We start from the raw sequence: 21818 nt of genomic DNA on the forward strand, positions 1-21818 counted from the left end.
AAAAGTATTAATGTTGGTGTTAATTGGAACATTGTTCATCGTTCAGCCAGCTATATGGGTATTGTAGGTTTAACCATTTACTTTATAGTGCACCCCTTCATAAAAATATTACATTATACAAAAGAGTCCTGTTGAAAATTACCTCTCCGTTCCAACTTGGATCTATAGAAAGTGAATGAACAGACAAAAGGGTTTATTAGTCTAGATAGATACATTCAGGATAGGCAAACATGTACAACAAGCAGTGTGCAAACCATCTATCTTATACATTAATTCCATTATTTGACTTTTAGATTGTAGTGAATTGTTAGATACTACTGCACTGTTGGAGCTAGGAACACAAGCATTTCGCTACACCCGCAATAGCATCTGCTAAATATATGTACACAACCAATAAAATTTGATTTGATCTTTCTCCATGGTGCGAACTGCATACATCAGCGTGAAGCTATTTCACATTCTAAACTTTCACTTTCACTCTCTTATCTTTCACAATATCTTCTCTACAGTACTTCACCACCTAAATCCTCCCACTGGACCACATGATTTCTTGGAATTAGAAAGTGAAAGTAATGTGTTATTGTAAATGTACTTACTGCCTCAGTTCTATTCTACATTCATAGAATTACTCATCTAAAAAACATTCCATTAATTTCTGCACTACCAGTTTCCACTTAACCATGTCTACTGTTTAATTCCTGTTGTAGACATAGAATATTAAATGATCACAAAACCTTTCATGACACCCACCCAACTGTAAATGATAATTATGGTGTTCATATTGAACATGAATAGTCAATGAAAGGAAATGAGGAAAGTAGACTTACCCTGCAGCTATGGGATTATTTTCTGTCAACTGTATTGCAGTTGTGACTTGAAGTGATCTGTTCTAATAGCAAAGAGAAAGTGAAACTAAACAGCATGTGATAATAAAGGGAGGGGGCAATTTTTTCAGAAAGTCATAAATGCTGAGTTTACACAGGCAGCTGCATTCTGATTTTTCTTCCACTAATTGGTCTTTTGACCAATCACATCAGATCTTTTTCAGAGTTTATCTGATTGGTCAGAAGACCAATTGGTGAAAAAAATATCAGAATTGTGCTGCCTGTGTGAACACAACGATCTAGGCTATAGTTTAAACAACAAAGTGGGCACCACAGATTTGGTAAAAAGCTGAGGGGTGGGGCTGAAGAAATGTTACCACACTCACATTGATAGACAGAGCTATGGATGCTCCACCATCCATGATATAGAAATGATAGTTTTAGCCGTGGTTTGAGGCTATACAGTGTTTGTTAACAATTACATATTTAAAAACAATGGAATAAAACAAGTTTATATTTTGGGTTCTGATGGAGTTGACAGTTGAAGTAATCTCATAGTGCAATTAGAATGTATAGTCTTTAAGAATCAATGGGTTATTGACTTATGTATCCCTGCACATAGACTCGCTACCGGTACTCCCTTTATATAGCCTCGTTATTGTTATTTTATTGTGTTACTTTTTATTGTATTTTTTACTTTATTTTATTTGGTAAATAATATTTTTACTATTTCTTGAACTGCATTGTTGGTCAAGGGCTCGTAAGTAAGCATTTCACGGTAAGGTCTACACCTGTTGTGTTCGGCACATGTGACATTTTTGTTGTTGTTGATTTGATAGTGACACTGGCTGTCTGCACTCCTGGCACTTGCGGTAGAATGTCATTAGGCTGAACTGTAGAATTAATGCCATGTTTCAAACAACTGGGAGCTTGGAACTCGGAAATCTCAGACTTCAGGGCGTTCAAAACAACTGGTAATCTGAACAGAAATAGGGGAAAAAAATCGGTTTGAATGGTCATTTAACTATTCCAATTCGGGAACTCGGGCCTCTTTCTAGAGCTCCGACTTTCCGACCTGAGGATCACTGACATCATGGTTTGACCTCGTATTTTTTCTAATTCCCAGTTGTTGTGAACGCAGCAAAAAATTATTATTATATATTTTCTTTTGTCCCCCTTTTTGTCCCCAATTTCGTGGTATCCAATTGGTAGTAGTTATTGTCTTGTCTCATCGCTGCAACTTCCGTACGGACTCGGGAGAGGTGAAGTTCGAGAGCCATGTGTCCTCCGAAACACAACTCAACCAAGCCGCACTGCTTCTTGACACAGCACACATCCAACCCGGAAGCCAGCCGCACCAATGTGTCGGAGGAAACACCGTACACCTAGCGACCTGGTCAGCGTGCACTGCGCCCGGCCCGCCACAGGAGTCGCTAGTGCGCGATGAGACAAGGATATCCCTGCCGGCCAAACCCTCCCTAACCCGGACGACGCTGATCATGATTCATGTTCTATATTATGGAGCTCCACCCCATAGGGGATCTCTGCTCCTAGTGATTTACACCACTGCCGAGGCAGCGAATAGCCTGAGAAAAAATTATGCACACACCTGCAGCCAATGGGAATACAGGTGTCCCTGTATAAGGGGATGCTTCCCCTCAATCAGCCTCCCATTATCTTCCGCGACTGGATTGAAGGCGAGAAGAGAAGAGAGAAGATAAGTCTCAGGACGAACCCGCTGTCGATCTCCAAGTCTCAACGTCATCCTTCTAAATGAGCACACCATTTCCACCCAACCCAACAGCTCTTTTAAGAGCTCAGTGTCGCTGCTCCACTATGGCGGCTGTGGACTCACAACTTATGTTTCGTGTGCCTAGGATCACAGCAAGCTAGGGGCGGCCTCACAGATCCCCCGGAATACCCTAGCATGTCGCTTCTAGAGAAGACGAGGATATTGGGAAGTGTGTGGATTTTTCTCTTGAACCCCCTCCCTACGGAGAGTGCAACGTTTTTCTCATCTTTGGGCGAGGAAGAGACGGGCTCTGAAATTCAGCAGCCCCCTCCTACGCAACAGCCTCTCTGCGCTCTGGTTTTCCAGGGCTCATTGAGCGGGCTGCGAGCCGGCTGGAGATCACGCTGCTCCCCATTCCCTCCAACGCGGAAGTGGATATGATGGAGGGCGGCCCCTACTAGATGCCACTGGCACCAGCCATGCTCTCGCTCGATAATTATGTGGAGAGTTCATGGGGTCACCTTTGACAATCAGCGAGCCGGCAAAAAGCTTACACCCCATTCACCAGAGTGGACGGCAGACAACCCCAGGGGATCCCCAGGCTCCAGGACACCATGGCTGCGTACCTCGTCCCGGGTACGAGCTCCTGGCCGTCGCCCATAAAACTCACAACAAAGGACATGCTCACAGCTCAGCTGGTAAAGAAGTCCTTTGCACTAGATGTCCAGGCTGTAGCAGCAGCGAATAATATTGCCCTCCTGGCAGCCTCTCTGTCCCTTCTCACCACGGGTAAGACTGAGCTGTCAGGAGAAGAGATAGAAGAGGCGTCAATAATTTTCGGCGCCATACTTCATCTCACCCAGGCGTCGGCTGTGTGTGCGCGGAGGTCCATGGCCACTTCGGTGTTCGTGGAATGACACCTCTGGCTGTCTTTGACGGCCATGAAGGAATCCGACAAAGCCGCCCTCTAGAACGCCCCCACGACAGAGCGTTTTGGGAAGACAGAGGAAGCAGCTATCTAGACACCTGCCATTGGCAGGAGGGTCTAGATCACTTCCCAGAGTGCCTTCCAACTTCACCGTCTCTAGTAGACCTGGGTCTACAGCCAGACGGAGAGCCCGTCGAACCACAGCACCTTGGTGGGCCAGATGGGCCCCGCCCCTCCAGCCCTCCTGCAGCACCAGGCAGAGCAGGCGCTCCGCCGGCGAGAGAGGTGGTTGTGATGTCACCCTTGCGACACCCTAAGGGCGGCCAGAAGAGACGAGGGGGAGAGAGCACAGCGCCCTGTACAACGGCATCCACTGTCCCCCCCCCCCAGCCCTGCAAAGGCTGGGGAGGAGCCAACAGGGGAGCCAACGTGTTGTTTGTTTAATAAAGATTGGATTCCAATTGACTTTGTCACAAGAGAACCTCTTTTCCATACCAAACCAGAGACCGTTCAGTCTCAGTCTCTCTCAGCCCACCACGGGTGTGTAGCTGAGCATACACATGAGGACGCTGTGAGAGGGAATGATAAGAGGGCAGCAAAAAGGACGCTCATGATAAGCCGCCATGCTATACCTCATAAAACCATACACCGCAGACTCCTAGGAGTAATGTGGCTCAGGGTTTAAAGAACAGCCTGTGTACACAACCCCATGTTGGGTCGATGACGCAATCACTGTTGGGAGATGGCACACTAACTCAGGCAGGCGCCTCAGTGCAGTTCAGACCCGTGCTGCGTTCACAGAGGGATGGAACCACAAGGTTACGAGTATGACCAACGTGTCGTTGCCCCCGTTTCTCACAGAATGTGCTAATATTTCCTCCCCCTTTCGAGGGGAGCCCACCCTGGGCTGTGCAACCACTTCAATGTCAGGGGACAGCGGCGTCATGGGCCATAGAGGAATACAGTTCCTTCCTACTGAATGCACCACAACTTCGCGCTCTCCCACTCTCAGAGCATTATTGGGAGTGGCAGCGAAGTTGCACCCTCTCCCCCTGGCTAAGGGTTATGCCATCCAATTCCACCGGACTCCTCCCCCATTTTTGGGCATGGTGGAAACGGTGATGAAATTGCCAGAGAAAGTAGCCGCTCTTGTGAAAGAGATTACAGAACTTTGGGCAAAGGAGGTGGTCACAGTAGTTCCCCGAGAGCAACGGAACAGCGGGCTATATTCGCCCTACTTCCTAGTGCCAAAAAAGACGTGGGGAATGAGGCCAATATTGGATCTACGCACTCTCAACGAGAGCGTAAGCCAACGGCCCTTTCGAATGCTTATGACAAAACGTCTGCTGGAATGTGTCCACAACAAAGACTTTTGTATAAGCATAGACCTAAAGGACGCGTTCTTCCATGTACCGGTGCATCCGCGTCACAGGAAGTTCCTGCGTTTTGCCTTCCAAGCATCCCGGAGTCGCCCCTTCACTGTTGACAATGAGACTGGTGTTTTGCGGGTACCATTTAATGAAGCTGCCAGTTGAGGACTTGTGAGGCGTCTGTTCCTCAAACTAGACACTCTAATGTACTTGTCCTCTTGCTCAGTTGTGCACCGGGGCCTCCCACTCCTCTTTCTATTTTGGTTGGAGACAGTTTGCACTGTTCTGTGAAGGGAGTAGTACACAGCGTTGCACGAGATGTTCAGTTTATTGGCAATTTCTCGCATGGAATAGCCTTCCTTTCTCAGAACAAGAATAGACTGACGAGTTTCAAAAGAAAGCACTTTGTTTCTGGCCTGTAATCGAACCCACAAATGCTGATGCTCCATATACTCAACTAATCTAAATAAGGCCAGTTTTATTGCTTCTTTAAGCAGGACAACAGTTTTCAGCTGTGCTAACATAATTGCAAAAGGGTTTTCTAATGCTCAATTAGCCTTTTAAAATGATAAACTTGGATTAGCTAACACAACGTGCCATTGGAACACAGGAGTGATGGTTGCTGATAATGAGACACTGTATATCTAAACTCAGCAAAAAAAGAAACGTCCCTTTTTCAGGACCCTGTCTTTCAAAGATAATTCGTAAAAATCCAAATAACTTCACAGATCTTCATTGTAAAGGGTTTACAGTTTTTTCCAACTGCTTACACACAAAATCTTTTCATGTCACACGATTTTTGAAACCTCTCACTCAAAGTGCAAAACTACACACCAAATATCCAAAACCATAAGCTATTTCTCAGCCTTTGACTCAGTTGTCAATTGCATAAAACACTTTTTTCAAAATACTACACACAATTCTCTACCTAAAACACAAAAATCTAACAGGAAGTGACTTGCTTTCCTTTTCCAAACACAACCAATCAAAATGCTACACTTATTCACCAGGTCACACACACACTCCTCACATGTGCAAACACTAATTGCTTAACTGATCACTAACCAATCACTGCTTTACTGTAGTATAGGCCTATAAATAGGTCAAAGGTCAGATTACCTGTTTTGAACAATGGATGCCAACAATGGACAGAGAGCAAGAGGAGTAGGAGGGAGAGGCAGGGGACAACAACGAGAACAAATTCAAAGATGATGAGTTGGAAGAGGAGGAGTAAGAGGAGGACGAGGGCAAAGAAGAGAAGGAAGGAGAGCCATCTCTGATGAGATTAGGGCAACACTTGTTGATCGTGTGATCAACCACAGTTTGACCATGAGAGAGGCTGGACTGAGAGTCCAGCCCAACTTGAGTCGATTTACAGTGGCGTCCATAATTCGAACCTTCAGAAATGAGAACAGGTATCCAGCTATCTATTGACTATTTTAGCATTACAGTAATGTACTGTAAAATACCTATGACTGCATAGTATTGCATAAACATTTGTAACTCTAAGCCATCCATTTACTGCACTGCATTGAATGAATGAGGTTGGTTATCATGCTGTACTACCTTTTTTTTTGTACGTTGTTTACAGTTCCTACGCTGAACGCATACTGTGTTTGAATTCTGTTCAAAGTGGAAAGGCAAAGACATCATGGAGGACGAGGACGCTTGTTTACAGATGTACAAGAGACAGCAATTATAAATATGGTTTTGGCCAACAATGCAATTAGGATTCGAGAGATAAAAGCATATCTTGAATAATGACACCATATTTAACAACATCAATGCTGTAAGCCTGTCGACCATACAACGCATCCTCCAACGGCACCGAGTGACGATGAAACAACTTTACAAGGAGCCATTTGAGAGAAACTCTGACAGTCAAGAATATGTGACATGACTTTGTAGAGGTATGTATGCAACACTACTTCCAGTACTTCAGACATACCATATTTACTCATCTGTATATCCTTTTGTCTGTTACAGAGTATTGGAGCTGGATGCCCATGTAATTCGCCATTAATTTATTTATGTGGATGAGGTTGGCTTCAACCTCAACAAAACCAGGCGCCGCGGAAGAAATGTAATAGGCCAGAGGGCAATTACCAATGTCCCTGGACAGCGTGGGGGTAATAACTGTGTGCTGCCATCACTCAAAACGGGGTCCTCCATCACAATGCCACACTGGGTCCGTACAACACCGGCCATATGCTCACTTTTCTGGATGCAATTTACACAATGCTTGTCCCTGATCCAGATCAGGAGCCTGCTAGATTTGTGGTTTTATGGGACAATGTTAGTTTTCACCGGGGCTGTTCTGGTCCAAAACTGGTTTGCCACCCATCCACAATTTGTAGTTTTGTACCTACCCCCATATTCACCTTTTCTAAATCCCATAGAGGAATTCTTCTCAGCCTGGCGCTGGAATGTGTATGATCTCCAACCGTATGCCCGCATGCCGCTTCTCCAGGAAATGGAGGACGCATGTGGGAACATAGCGGTTGCCTCTGTCCAAGGTTGGATATGCCATGCTAGGAGATACTTCCCTCCATGTTTGGCAAGAGAAAACGTATCTTGTGATGTGGACTGCCCCCCCGGGACCCACACACAATTGTGTTCTTTACTGTATTCTAAAGAATATACTTTTGGTTTACATACGTTTATGGTTTTGTTGTATGCTACTGTATACAACAGTAATGTTTGGCCGAATAAACATTTTCGGTTTCTACATTGTATTGGTGTTTACAGTGTACTTGTTACCCCTCTCAGCAGATTACTTTCACTGTAGAACATTGTATTGAAATGTAGATATAAGCCTATGAAAGACCAAAGAGCTTTAGATTTAGAACAGTGTTTACATGGTATATCCAAAAATGTACTATTATGAAAGCAGTGTTTGCCATTTGCAAATGCTTCATTCTGACTTGTTTATGGCATTTTGAATGCAGTGTTATTTTGAAGGAGATGTGAGGCGTTTTGGGAATTGTGTGTAGAGTTTTGAAAAAAGGAGACGGTTCTGAAAACGTGTAAGCAGTTGGAAAAAACTAAACACAGTTTCCCATTCTTGTTCAATGAACCATAAACAATTAATGAACATGCACCTGTGGAACGGTTGTTAAGACACTATCAGCTTACAGACGATAAGCAATTAAGGTCAGTTATGAAAACTTAGGACAACAAAGAGGCCTTTCTACTGACTGCAAAAACACCAAAAGAAAGATGCCCAGGGTCCCTGCTCATCTGTGTGAACGTGCCTTAGGCATGCTGCAAGGAGGCATGAGGACTGCTGATGTGGCCAGGGCAATAAATTGCAATGTCCGTACTGTGAGATGCCTAAGACAGCGCTACAGGACGGACAGCTGATCGTCCTCGCAGTGGCAGACCACGTGTAACAACACCTGCACAGGATCGGTACATCTGAACATCACACCTGCAGGACAGGTACAGGATGGCAACAAGTTCCCGAGTTACACCAGGAACGCAGAATCCCTCCATCAGTGATCAGACGGTCTGCAATTGGCTGAGGCTGGACTGAGGGCTTGTAGACCTGTTGTAAGGCAGGTCCTCACCAGACATCACCGGCAACAATGTCACCTGTGGGCCAAACCCACTGTCACTGGACCAGACAGGACTGGCAAAAAGTGCTCTTCACTGACGAGTCGCGGTTTTGTCTCACCAGGGGTGATGGTCGGATTCGCGTTTATCGTCGAAGGAATGAGCATTACACTGGGGCCTGTACTCTGGAGCGGATCGATGTGGAGGTTCCGTCATGGTCTGGAGCTGTGTGTCACAGCATCATCGGACTGAGCTTGTCATTGCAGGCAATCTCAACGCTGTGTGTTACAGGGAAGACATCCTCCTCCCTCATGTGGTACCCTTCCTGCAGGCTCATCCTGACATGACCCTCCAGCATGACAATGCCACCAGCCATACTGGTGGCAGATACTGTTACTTTTGATTTTGTTCAGTTTATGTTTCAGTTTATGTCTCAGTTGTTGAATCTTGTTATGTTCATACAAATATTTACACATGTTAAGTTTGCTGAAAATAAAAGCAGTTGACAGTGAGGGGACGATTCTTTTTTTGCTGAGTTTATATTTGACTTGGCTTTCCTCAATGACCGTATAGATGATTTGGCTTTGCTCAATGACTGTATATCTATGACTTGGCTTTGCTCAACGACTACCTACCAAAGGTTCCACTGTGTCCATTACAATGGAGAAAAACACGTCTCTTATTGAAGATGCCCAAACTTCAGAGATAACAATAGAAGTCAAAGATACTGGTTTCCATCTGGGGCAATGCGTTTCCCTAAATTCTTATGACAAGTCCAGCTCCAGAATAGCCTAATATTTAGAATACAGTGTAGTAAAAAAAACCAGCAACAACAGATAACATTAGCTAGCTAGAGCAGAAGGAGGAATTCCATTATGTAGCGTTTTGTTGATGGAAAACCCTGCTCAGGTGCCACTCCAGAATCTCCCATAAGTGTCCAAATGGGTTGAGCCTGGTGACTGAGACTGACACAAATACCCTTTAAACCCACTGTATTCCATTGAGACCTCTCTTTCAAAGCAGAATATATATGTATATAATGAGATGTTCTTGTCTCCGCCCTAACAATGGGAGTCGATGTCCCTAAGTTGAGAAGGCAGGAGGTCTGCTTAATAAACAGAATGTAGTATTCCCACATGGCTAGATTTTGATGGGATTGGACCCTTTCTCTTCGCTTCTTCCGCTCTGTTAAAAGTCACTGAGATCTCTTCTTCTATCCACAGCAGCCAAAATAATGGCAACTGGGCATTTCTCTGCATGACCGTAAGCGCGTTGTGATGTTAATTGCTTAATTAACTAAGAAACCACACCTGTATGGAAGCACCTGCTTTCAATATACTTTGTATCCATCGTTTACTCAAGTGTTTCCTTTATTTTGAGAGTTACATGCACATAACAGTTCATACAAGACTCAGTTGTTGGTGATCCTGTGTATCAAACATCTGTATGAATGTCCACTTCCTACTCAGGCTGGATAACATTTCAGAAAAACGTTATGTTACAGCTGAACACTCTTATTGAACAAGGAACGCTATTTCAAGGGCAATTCCTCCACATATTCATCATCACCAAACCAGTGGTGAAAACAGCGTGTTTCTATGATCTAGAAAGATAAGGCCCTAAAAAAATATTGTCTGTGACATCAGGGTAGGATTAAAAGTAAAAAATTGTAATTTTAAAAACCTGCAGTGAGTTTCTAGCCAAAGGGAGGGTATTTTCTTGATTCCTACGTCACAGCGAATCAGTGTTTGAAAATCTGCATTTTTAAATGTGCTTCATGATGTCATCAGGTATAACTTTTTAACGTTATATTTTTTCCTACAAAACGTACAAATGCTACTGCATGACTACATGACCAAAAGTATGTGGATAACAGTACTTCCACACTGATCTCGACAAACCATTTCTGTATGGACCTCGCTTTGTGCACGGGGGCATTGTCATGCTGAAACAGGAAAGGGCCTTCCCCAAACTGTTGCCACAAAGTTGGAACTACAGAATAGTCTAGAATGTCATTGTATGCTGTAGCATTAAGATTTATTTTCACTGGAACTAGGGGCCATACCGCGACCCATAAAAACAGCCTCGGACCATTATGCCTCCTCCACCAAACTTTACAGTTGGCACTATGTGTTGGGGCAGGTAACTTTCTCCTGGCATCCGCCATACCCAGATTCGTCCGTCGGACTGCCAGATGGTGAAGCGTAATTCATCACTCCAGAGAACGACTTTCCACTGCTCCAGAGTCCAATGGCAGTGAGCTTTACACCACTCCAGCCGACGCTTGGCATTGCACATTGTGATCTTAGGCTTCTGGCGGCTGCACGGTCATTGAAACCCATTTCATGAAGCACCCGACAAACAGTTATTGTGCTGATGTTGCTTCCAGAGGCAGTTTGAAATTCGGTAGTGAATGTTGCAATCGAGGACAGAGGGATTTTTATGCACTACACGGTTCAGCACTCGGCAGTCCCAATCTGTGAGCTTGTGTGGCCTACCTCTTCGGCTGAGCCGTTGTTGCTCCTGGACGTTTCCACTTCACAATAACTGCACTTACAGTTGACCAGGGCAGCTCTAGCAGGGCAGAAATTTGACAAATTGACTTGTTGGAAAGGTGGCATCCTATGATGGTGCCATGATGAAAGTCACTAAGCTCTTCAGTAAGGCCATTCTACTGCCAATGTTTCCCATGGAGATTGCATGGCTGTGTGCTTGAGTTTATACACCTGTCAGCAACGGGTGTGGCTGAAATAGCCGAATCCACTCATTTGAAGGGGTGTCCACATACTTTTGTATATATAGTGAATGTTGACACTGGTATTGTGCTGTAGATAATGACAATTAGGTTGAAAGTGGTGGAGTTGCCCTTCAAGGATTTTATAGAGTAAGGAACTTCATTTAAGGCATATTCCATGCTCTCGTCTCCGTTTAGTGTTTACAGCCACCTTGACTTTAACAACCCGACCAGGGGACACGTCCCAGAATGCAATGTTTTGTTCAAATGCCTTTTCCCTCACTTTTGAGCTCAGCTCAGTCATTGAACTAAAAAATGAAGCCTTTGTATACCTGTTACAAACTCCTCCAAAAGAGAAAGCTATCCGTGTTGAGTTTGTGGCTAGAAAGTTTTTCTTGCGTCAAGCAATCTGGGCTACCCCCCACTATTTGCTACACTGGTGTCAGAAGTATGATGCATGTGTAAACTAGCAGGGATGTTGAGATGCATCCCCTTCCACAGATCCTGTTGCTTCTTTATTATTTTCCATTCATTTTTATTAACATTTTTAATATCGGCCACAATTTCTATACATTACAACTGCAAGTGCTCTTAACATCAAAAGTAAAGACATTTTCTTAAGTAGGCCATGAAATTAAAGATGTAATCCATAAAAACAATTAACATGTCTTCATTGTTGGTACAAAAGTGGAACTGCTTTCATCACTTCTGGAACGAGGTCTTGAAGAGGGACATGGATCTTGAAAAGATTAGGAAACATGAAACACAAAATGTTAATGGTCCAGATTTGACCTGTGATGGTTACTCTAATTACAATGACCACATGAATGACAACCTACAACCTATTTTGAACCTACTGGAACCTAATTATTGTCCAAGAAGCGCCGCTTCACATATGAAAGCCATGTACAGACGTAGTTGTAGACTGTAGACACTGTGCACTGGAATGACAATAATGACAGGTGTGAGATCCACAGCAGTACTGACTCTTGTTTAACAGCTCCTTTATGACAGACACCATCCATACGTTTCACTTCTATTGATCTTTCTTTATAAGTGTCTCCCTGAAGAGGCACATGATTGATGATGTATAGTTTTATCATTTGGCAAATATTTGACATAGCATTATATACTGTACAAACTCAATAATAGAAAGGTGTTCATCATGTTTGGTATACTAAGTGTACAGTGTACAGATGTAGAATCTTAATTTGAGCCAGTTTACTACATCAGGAAAACAATCCTGCAGCAACAGGAAATGTGAATTGTTATGTGGACTATAATTAATGGACATTTTTGTAGGGGTTGATATTTTTTGTTAGGGCAAATCAAGTCTGAAATTTCATAGTGGAAATTAAAAACTTTAGAAGCCTTTTTAAAATGCAAATACACTACCAGTTTGCATTTCAGCATCAAAAGAGTGACCAAATTAATATCCTACATCTGTAGTTGTATCATTTGCAATGATTTGACAAACCATTATATTGCTCCAAGTCACAGATAGACTGTCAGAACGAGGTCTTGTAGAGGGACGTGTATCTTGAAAAGATTAGGAAACATAAAACACAAGATGTTAGTGCTGATTTGACCTGTGATGATTATTGTATCACATTGACCACATGAATGAACACAATAGAACTTACTGTGAATGAAAATGTAGTTGTAGACTGAAGACACTGAACACTGGAAAGAGAATAATAACTTTTGTGAGATCCACAACAGTTCTGACTGTTGTTTAACAGCTCCATTAATTCATTTATTTCAATTGTCTGATTTCCTTATATGAACTATAACTCAGTAAAACCTTTGAAATTGTTGCATGTTGCGTTTATATTTTTGTTCATTATAGTAGTTGATGATGTATAGTTACTTTTATCATTTGCAATGATTTGACATACCATGACAATGTTTTGAATCCTAACTAGAAAGCCATGACTTCTGGTCTGTAAAATAAAGGAGAGGAACAATGAGTACATCAAATACAGAGATACTGTATTCAAAATGATGATTAATTGACATCATACCATGTCAAGCTTCTGCCTAATCTGTTTGACTGCTGCATCATTACGAGGACAGTTCAGGAGTCCTCCCAGTCTCTCATGGAACAGACAGTCCACTGTGAGTATTACATCACTTCTGGTCACTAGTTTGCTGCTGCTCAAAATGATGATTCATTGATACAAAACCCCAATCACAATCTGTGTGACAGCAATAGAGATCAGTAACAAAGTCTTCATTGTGAATGTACTTACCAGCATGTTACCCTGTTCAGGGATACTGATCCATTCTTCAGCTCCAATCTATAGAAAAGACTCTATACTAATATTTGATCCATACTACAACCATTTATTTTCTCTTACACTATCAGACCCTGTGTAGTAAAATACTCTGGTCAACTATATGGTTGAGCATTTTGTGCTATTGAATGTTATTCATTGACAGTTATTGAACATGGTTGTAACCATACAGCAGAGGCTGTTGCAGGAAGAATGGGGAGAGTGGCCCTCCCTGAACCTTGAATTAGGGTTGGCTACCTTTGGCTGTATGTTCAGCCTCTTCAGAATCGCGCAGACTGCTGCATCATTACGAGGACAGTTCAGGAGTCCTCCCAGTTTCTCATAGAACAGACAGTCCACTGTGAGTATTACATCACTTCTGGTCACTAGTCTGCTGCTGTCAGGTACAGTGTAGTCTGGGTTGAAGGTGTGATGCAGCACTACCAGAATGACATCTTTACCAGCTGTCAAGAGAATAAGGGAACACGTCAAAATTAACCAATAATCCTCTCAAATAAACTATTTAGAAATGTCATTTATGCTGTTGGTACACTTTGAGTAAATCTGGTGTGGAAAGAGAATATCTAGTATAGAAGGAAATAACATTGCTTGGGAAGTCATATTTGGGATGAGTTACTGTACTTGGAATCTGTTGCAGTGCTGCTTCAATATCAGTCCCGACGCGGGAGACGATGGGACAGAAAGCCATGATGACATCACTCTCCACTGGCGACTTCACTTCCGTAAAACATCTTGTGGTGTTGTTGAATTGTCTCATAAACTGAATATGAGAATCCAAAGTATTTCCAGTCTCAACTGTGAAGTACTTCATCTTGTGTGCCACTGATTTTAAGGTCAGAAAGGTCATTGATAAAAGTATTAATGTTGGTGATAATTGGAACATTGTTCATAGTTCAGCAAACTATAATAGTATTGTAGGTTTAACCATTTACTTTATAGTGCACCCCTTCATCCAAATATTACATTATAGTAAAGAGCCCTGTTAAAAATTACCTTTCCGTTCCAACATGTATCTATAGAAAGTGAATGAACAGAAAAAAGGGTTCATTAGTCTAGATAGATACATTCAGGATAGGCAAACATGTACAACAACCAGTGTGCAAACATCTATCTTATATATTTCTTAATTCCATTATTTAACTTTTAGATTGTAGTGAATTGTTAGATATTACTGCACTGTTGGAGTTAGGAACACAAGCATTTCGCTACACCCGCAATAACATTATTTATTGCAACCAATAACATTTGATTTGATCTTTCTCTACAGTGCAAATTGCGTACAGCAGCGTGAGGCTATTTCACATTCTAAACATTAACTGTTTTGCTCTTTCACAATATCCAGCTCCGGAGTACTTTTCCACCTCGCTCCTACTGACCACATGATTTCTTGGAATTACAAAGTGAAAGCAATGTGTTATTGGGGCAGCAGGTAGCCAGTAACCGAAAGGTTGCTATTTATTTGAATTTTTACCTTTATTTAACAAGGCAAGTCAGTTAAGAACAAATTCTTATTTTCAATGACGGCCTAGGAACAGTGGGTTAACTGCATTGTTCAGGGGCAGAACGACAGATTTACCTGTCAGCTCGGGGATTCGATTTTGCAACCTTTCGGTTACTGGCCCAATGTTCTAACCAGTACCCTACCTGCCACCCCGATATCGAATCCTCGAGCTGACAGGTAAATGTGTCGTTCTGCCTCTGAACAAGGCAGTTAACCCACTGTTCCTAGGCCGTCATTGTAAATAAGAATTTGTTCTAACTGTTGTAGACATAGAATATTAAACGATCACAAAACCTTTCATGACACCCACCCAACTGTAAATGATAGTTATGGTGTTCATATTGAACATGAATAGTCAATGAAATGAAATGAGGAAAGTAGACTTACCCTGCAGTTATGGGATTATTTTCTGTCAACTGTATTGCAGTTGTGACTTGAAGTGATCTGTTCTAATAGCTAAGAGAAAGTGAAACTAAACAGCATGAGATAATAAGGGGAGGGGGCAATTTTTTCAGAAAGTCACAAATGCTGAGTTTACACAGGCAAATTGCCCCCTCCCCTTATTATCGCATGCTATTTCGTTTCACTTTCTCTTAGCTATTAGAACAGATCACTTCAAGTCACAACTGCAATACAGTTGACAGAAAATAATCCCATAACTGCAGGGTAAGTCTACTTTCCTCATTTCATTTCATTGAAAATTCATGTTCAATATGAACACCATAACTGCATTCTGATTTTTCTTCCACTATTTTGTCTTTTAACCACTCACATCAGACCATTTTCAGAGCTGATCTGGTGGAAAAAAAGATCAGAATTGGGCTGCCTGTGTGAACGACCATCTAGGCAATCTATAGTTCAAACAACAAAGTGGGCACCACTGATTTGGTCAACAGCTGAGGGGTGGGGCTGGAAAAATGTAACCACACTCACATTTATAGACAGAGCTATGGATGCTCCACCATCCATGATATAGAAATGATCGTTTTAGCCATTACACATTTCAAAACAATGGAATAAAACAAGTTTATATTTTGGGTTCTGATGGGGTTGACAGTTGAAGTAATCTCATAGTGCAATTAGAATGTGGTGTATATATAATTAATTCAAAAGTCCAAAAATGTATGTACCAATAGCAGATTGCCACTTTAATAAGGTGCATAACAGTAGTTAGACCAAGCACGATTTCAATTTGTTTGCTTGCCTCAATTGCTTAAAAATCTGTCCTCACATTGACTCGGTACCACTTGTGTATAGCCTCGTTATTATTATTTTATTGTGTTACTTTTTATTGTATTTTTTACTTTACTTAATATTTTCTTAACTATATTTCTTGAACTGCATTGTTGTTAAGGGCTCGTAAGTAAGCATTTCATTGTTTTCGGCGCATGGGACAAATACAATTTGATTTGATAGTGACACTGGCCTTCTGCACTCCTGGCACTAGCGGTAGAAAGTCGTTAGGCTGAACTGTAGAATTAATGCCGCGTTTAAAACAACTGGGAGCTCGGAACTCGGAAATCTCAGACTTCAGTGCGTTCAAGACAACTTGTACTCAAAAACAAAATGAGCTCCGACTGGGAAAACTCGGTTTGAACGGTCTTTTAACTCTTCCAATTCTGGAACTCGGGCCTCTTTCTTGAGCTCAGACTTTCCAATCTGAAGATAACTGACATCATGATTTGAACTCGTAATTTTTCGAGTTCCCAGTTGTTATGAACGCGGCATATTTTCAACCACAGATCATGATTTATGTTATTGCCCTATCATTTAGGCTTAAAACCCCGGTGTGTCAATGTAAGTAAGATAAAAAAAATCATAATCAAAATCAAGTCAGTTTAAACTAGAGATATGTTCCTTTTTTTTTTTGCATTTGATGCGTCTCAATCCACCACATCCGCCGATGTCTCACTTCTGCAGTGAAAGGTGGCAGAGCAAGAACTCGGTCTTATCACGAAAACGGCTGTAGCATCCGAACATTTGAGCTACAAACTAATGTGACCCCACTGTGGAAAGGGGAGATTCTCACGAACATTTTCTCTATGACCTCCACAAGTGTCAGGAAACTCATCTGAAGGTAACCAGTGCCAGTTTAAAAAAAAATGAATGGAAGTATGGAGGTACAGTAGTTTTGTGCCTACCCCAAAAAGGGTGTAAACAATATATACAGTATAGCCTATATATTTCCTTAGCTTTCTTATATCTCCTAGATATCGGACAGACACTTCAGAACCTTATTCCTTATGATACATTTTTGGTCTGTCTTTTTGCCATTTCTGTATGTTTTAAGCAATGCATTTCTAAGGGCTATAGTAGTAGGTGAAATTCAATATTTTAGGATGTTTTTATTTTTAGGGGGGATAACTAAAGGGGTCCTAAAATTCAAAATCAAATAGCTAAATGATCCATAGTATGACCCAATTAAAACCATTTCATATGTCAACCCCCCAACAGCTTAGACTTTTAAGAACTAAATTGTTAGTACATGCATCCCACTTCTGACACCAGTGTCAGAGGGCAACATTGCATTCTGGGATGTGTCCTGTGGTCAGCTTGTTGAAGTCAAGTTGGCTGTAAACACCAAAACAGAGACTAGAGCATGAAATAGACCTTAAATCCATGGAAGACCATCTTAAAACAATTCCATGTCAGCTTAGACAGAAAGAATAACCGTGAATTCATAGAGGCAGGAAGTGGTCACCCCATGACATGTGGTCACCCCATTCCCCAGTCCTCCAGTCAAGACTCCTCCCGCTACAGCAGCTGGGTCCTACCAAGTCTGACACTTCTAGGAGTTTCTAACACCTGGGTAAACATGTCATTTTCACATGAGCAAAACTACACCAGTCAATCTTGTCGTGGAAAGGTTTAAAAGTCTAATTTCATCATAAAACCAGATATTTCTTAATAGTTTAACAGGGTGTAGAAGAAACTGGATTAATACTTGTGTTCATTTGTTTTCCCTTTGTGCAGGTGAGACCAACAACGCTCCAACCGTCAGGATTCAGGAAGAAGAGGGTGTAGACCGCTCCAGTGGGCGTCAACACATTAGTGACTTAAAGGGGAGGGGTCATCCTCTGTAGGGGGCGGGGTCTCATTGACAGTCGCTCACAGACAAACCAACCTGGTCCCTACAGTTAGTCGAGTGCAGGGGAGACTGACTGAGGGGATAGGGAGGGGGGCGGCAGGAGGCTGCAGTGAAGTCCACACACACGCTACAGATCAGAGCTGGAAAAGGAGGTGGTGATCTAGGAAGGAGGAGATCCAGGAGCTAGATGTTTAAACATGGTCTTGTTGCTTTCCAACAAACAAAGGAAGGGGATAAGGCTTCTCAAGCGGTGTTGAGGAGGTCCTGGATGGCCTTCTGTTGAGTCTCATTCAGCATCGCTACACACTGTGTCCACACGGGGGCCAGTCGTATGTAGCCATAATGTACATTTTGTTGACCTTTTCTGCTGCTTTTGAGACAAGATTTGATCCCTCCTTGGGGCACTACTTGTTGAGTAAATAAAACACTAAACAATCGGGGGTTTGGAGGGACGTCATGTGCGACTGACGTGTTTTCAGTTTGCTCCCGCAGTATTCTTAAAGTGTATGTGAATTTTGCAGAAGAACCGTATTTATTTTCAAATATTAGTTTGGTGATCCCTTTCCGTAAAAACCAAGACTACTTTGCTTTCGAATGTCAGCATGTCAACGAAACATAAGGTCAAATACATGACTTTGAGAAAACCCGGCCTACAAGACCCACTCTCATCACCGCCCTCTCCTGAGTCTGAAGGCCCGGGGATTCACACTTTACCCGGGGGTGCGGCTTGGCCTGGCGGCGCTGAAATTACCATTCTCGAGGCCATCAAACTACTACGCACTGAGATAATTGAAATGAAAACAGAGGTAGTTGCTACGATTGAGGCCCAAATACAGGAGGTTTCTGATACGTTAAAAGCAGATCTAACTATCCTGCGGAACGAGACGGTGCCAACAATCACATCACTCAAAACAACAACAGAGTTGCACACTACAACGATTGCAGCACTGGAGACCTCCGCTACCAATGTCTCCGACTTAACTACCTCTCTGGAGGCTGACGTGAAACGCCTGGCTGCGGATTTGAAAAAGGTGCAGGAGAGTTGTGTGAGTTTAGAGGGATTCTCTCGCCGCAATAACCTGAGACTGGTATCGGTCCCAGAGTCAGTGGAAATGCCTCGCGCCACGGATTTTGTTTCTGGGCTGCTGAAAGATGTTCTTGTGTTGGTGCTGACATCTTCAGGACAGGAATACCGGTTTACTTAACAGAGGAATAAACACACATGTTCATCATTGGTGTTTTAACAAGAACGGGGGAAAATGCACTTTATTTATTTTCGCACATGCGCAGTCATACATCTCTCATAGGGCATGACTGTACCAGTGTAAGAACACAACTCAACAACATATTAGTCCACATGCCAACACCCCCACTTGCTCTTATACTGTACAAGTCGTATTCAACCTAACTTTATCAACACATTTAGCTTACAGTTATTCATCTCACAAATGTCAGTTTATATTCCAAACATGTAACCCAAGAATTTTTCATTTTTGAACTTCGTTACAGGTTTAGTCAAAACATCTGCAGCCATGTCTGCCGTTGGACAATATTCAATACTTATTTTACCATCACTGAGTGCAGATCGAATGAAATGATATCTGATGTCGACATGTTTACATCTCTGACGACATACTGGGTTCTTTGACAGAGCAATTGCACCTTGGTTATCTTCAAAGATTGTTACTGGTGTATATTGGCACTCACTATCCATCTCGCCCAATAACTGTACAAGGTACAAACTTTCTTGTGTAGTAGCAGCCAGTGCCATGTACTCTGCTTCACATGTAGATAAAGCTACTGTTGGCTGCTTCTTAGACCTCCATGAAATGACAGGTCCACATTTAGTTAAACTAAAACAATACCCTGTTATGCTTCGTCTGTCACTTTGATCTGCTGCCCAATCAGCATCACTATATGCTACGAGGTTGAGTTTTTCCACCCCCTTTTTGTAACACAACTCCTGATTCATTGTTCCCTTCAAGTACCTCAACACATGTTTAGCTGTTATCCAGTGTTGCTCTTTTGGTTCTGATAGGTATTGTGACAGCTTGCTGACAATCCAACTGATATCCGGTCTTGTACATGTCATCACATATATCAAGCTGCCTATCACTTCACGATACCTTTTTGAATCAATAAGTTCACCATCACCATCAAAGTTTAGTTTTTGTTCACATGGTGTTGACCTTGTTTTACAGTCTGACATACCAAACCTTTCCAGTATCTTGGTTATGTACCTTGTTTGGTTCATCTTTATTTTCCCTTCACTTTGTGTAAAATCAATGCCTAGGAAATGTCCAAGCCTCCCAAGATCTTTCATCTTAAATTTTTCACTTAACATTTATTTTACACTTGTGAGTGAGTCACTATCACTAGCAGCGATAATTAGATCATCGAGCCAAATTATCAAAATGATCCTTTCTGTTGCAGTTTGTTTGTTATAAACATAGTGATCAGCTGGGTTCTGTGTAAAACCATTTTCACTAAGGTGATCATGCAACATTTTGTTCCAGTTCCTTCCTGACTGTTTCAGGCCGTACAGTGACTTGTTCAGTTTGCAGACTAGTTGCTCACCTGTATCTGACCTGACTTCAAAACCCTCTGGTTGCTCCATGAACACTTCACAGTCAATAGGAGCATGTAGATATGCTGTTTTGACATCCATCTGATGTAACTAAGTCATACTGAGCTGCTAGCTGCATCAAACAGCGTACTGATGTCATATTTGCAGTTGGAGAAAAAGTCTCCTTATAGTCTATTCCTGCCACTTGACTATACCCCTTTGCAACATATCTTGCCTTGTATGTCTCAGTCTCATCTGAATTGTTTTTGACCGCATAGACCCACCTGCCCCCCACTGCATTTTTACCCTCTGGCAGTGTGGTTAATGTGAATGTATCATTTTCCCTAAGGGAATCCATCTCCTCCTTCATAGCAGTAGCCCAAATCTCTGATTTTGGTGAAATCATTGCTTCTTTGAAGGTTTTTGGTGCATTGCACATTACTCTGTAGCAGTAGTCAACACTAGGTGGTATCTGGTCATCACATTTCACTTTACACTCATAGTCTTTTAAGTACTGGGGTTTCTTCCTCGCTCTGTCTGGATAGCGTGGACTCTGACCATCTGAAGTCTCAATTTGCACATCTTGTGTCTCTTCTGAGTTTTGATCTGCCATCTTGGCTTTCGGCATGGGGTTTTCAAATCTCTCCCCATGAAGATCATCACTGATTTCCAAATCTGTCTGAGTTTGGTGTTCGACTACACCTTTTGTAACACACTTGACTAATCTGTTTTTAAGAACTTTCCCAGTGTCTGGATAGTAGACTAGGTATGCTGGACTATTTTTATCATACTCGACAAAAATACCCTTTTCACATCTTGAGTCTAACTTTTTCTTGTTCTGTCTATATGCATAGCAAACAGATCCAAATTCTTTCATCTTTGTAAGATCAGGCTTTCTCCCAGTAAACATGTAGTGTGGAGTCTGTCCTACACGCTTATTGTAACACCTATTGCGAATTGCTGCAGCAGTCATTACAGCATATGTCCACAAGTTCTTTGGTAGGTTGCTTTCAAGTAGCATGCATCTTGCCATTTCGAACAGTGTTCTCCAATTTCTCTCAGCGGTCCCATTTTGATGGGGTGAGTAAGGGGCTGAAGTTTCATGTCTTATGGCGTTCTTACTGAGCAGTGACTGGAACTCTTTGGCTGTGAACTCTTTGCCATTATCTGACCTGACACACTTTATTTTCCCATAAGGGGCCACATCAGCAATAAACTTCTCA

At 42.3% G+C, this 21818-nt stretch overlaps 1 protein-coding gene across 5 annotated transcripts; it reads right to left on the reverse strand.

The window, feature by feature from the left end:
- Positions 1–11645: 11645 nt before the first annotated feature.
- Positions 11646–15474, reverse strand: LOC106575703 (uncharacterized). 5 transcript variants are annotated; one of them, XM_014152349.3, is made up of 10 exons: positions 15329–15474; positions 14434–14453; positions 14062–14262; positions 13678–13883; positions 13396–13443; positions 13042–13086; positions 12787–12826; positions 12621–12682; positions 12001–12084; positions 11646–11882 (listed from the first exon to the last, which is right to left on the reverse strand). In XM_014152349.3, the coding sequence occupies exons 2-9, from the start codon at positions 14447–14449 to the stop codon at positions 12007–12009; spliced, it is 696 nt and encodes a 231-aa protein (XP_014007824.1). In that variant the 5' UTR covers positions 14450–14453; positions 15329–15474; the 3' UTR covers positions 11646–11882; positions 12001–12006. The 5 variants fall into 5 exon arrangements, with proteins under 5 accessions (XP_014007824.1, XP_045553968.1, XP_014007827.1 ...); XM_045698012.2 differs by having other exon boundaries at positions 11983–12084; XM_014152352.3 differs by lacking the exon at positions 13396–13443.
- Between the last annotated feature and the right edge of the window lie 6344 nt (positions 15475–21818).

Source organism: Salmo salar, chromosome 16, assembly GCF_965601325.2.
Source record: "Salmo salar chromosome 16, fSalSal1, whole genome shotgun sequence".
NCBI classification, from domain to species: domain Eukaryota; kingdom Metazoa; phylum Chordata; class Actinopteri; order Salmoniformes; family Salmonidae; genus Salmo; species Salmo salar.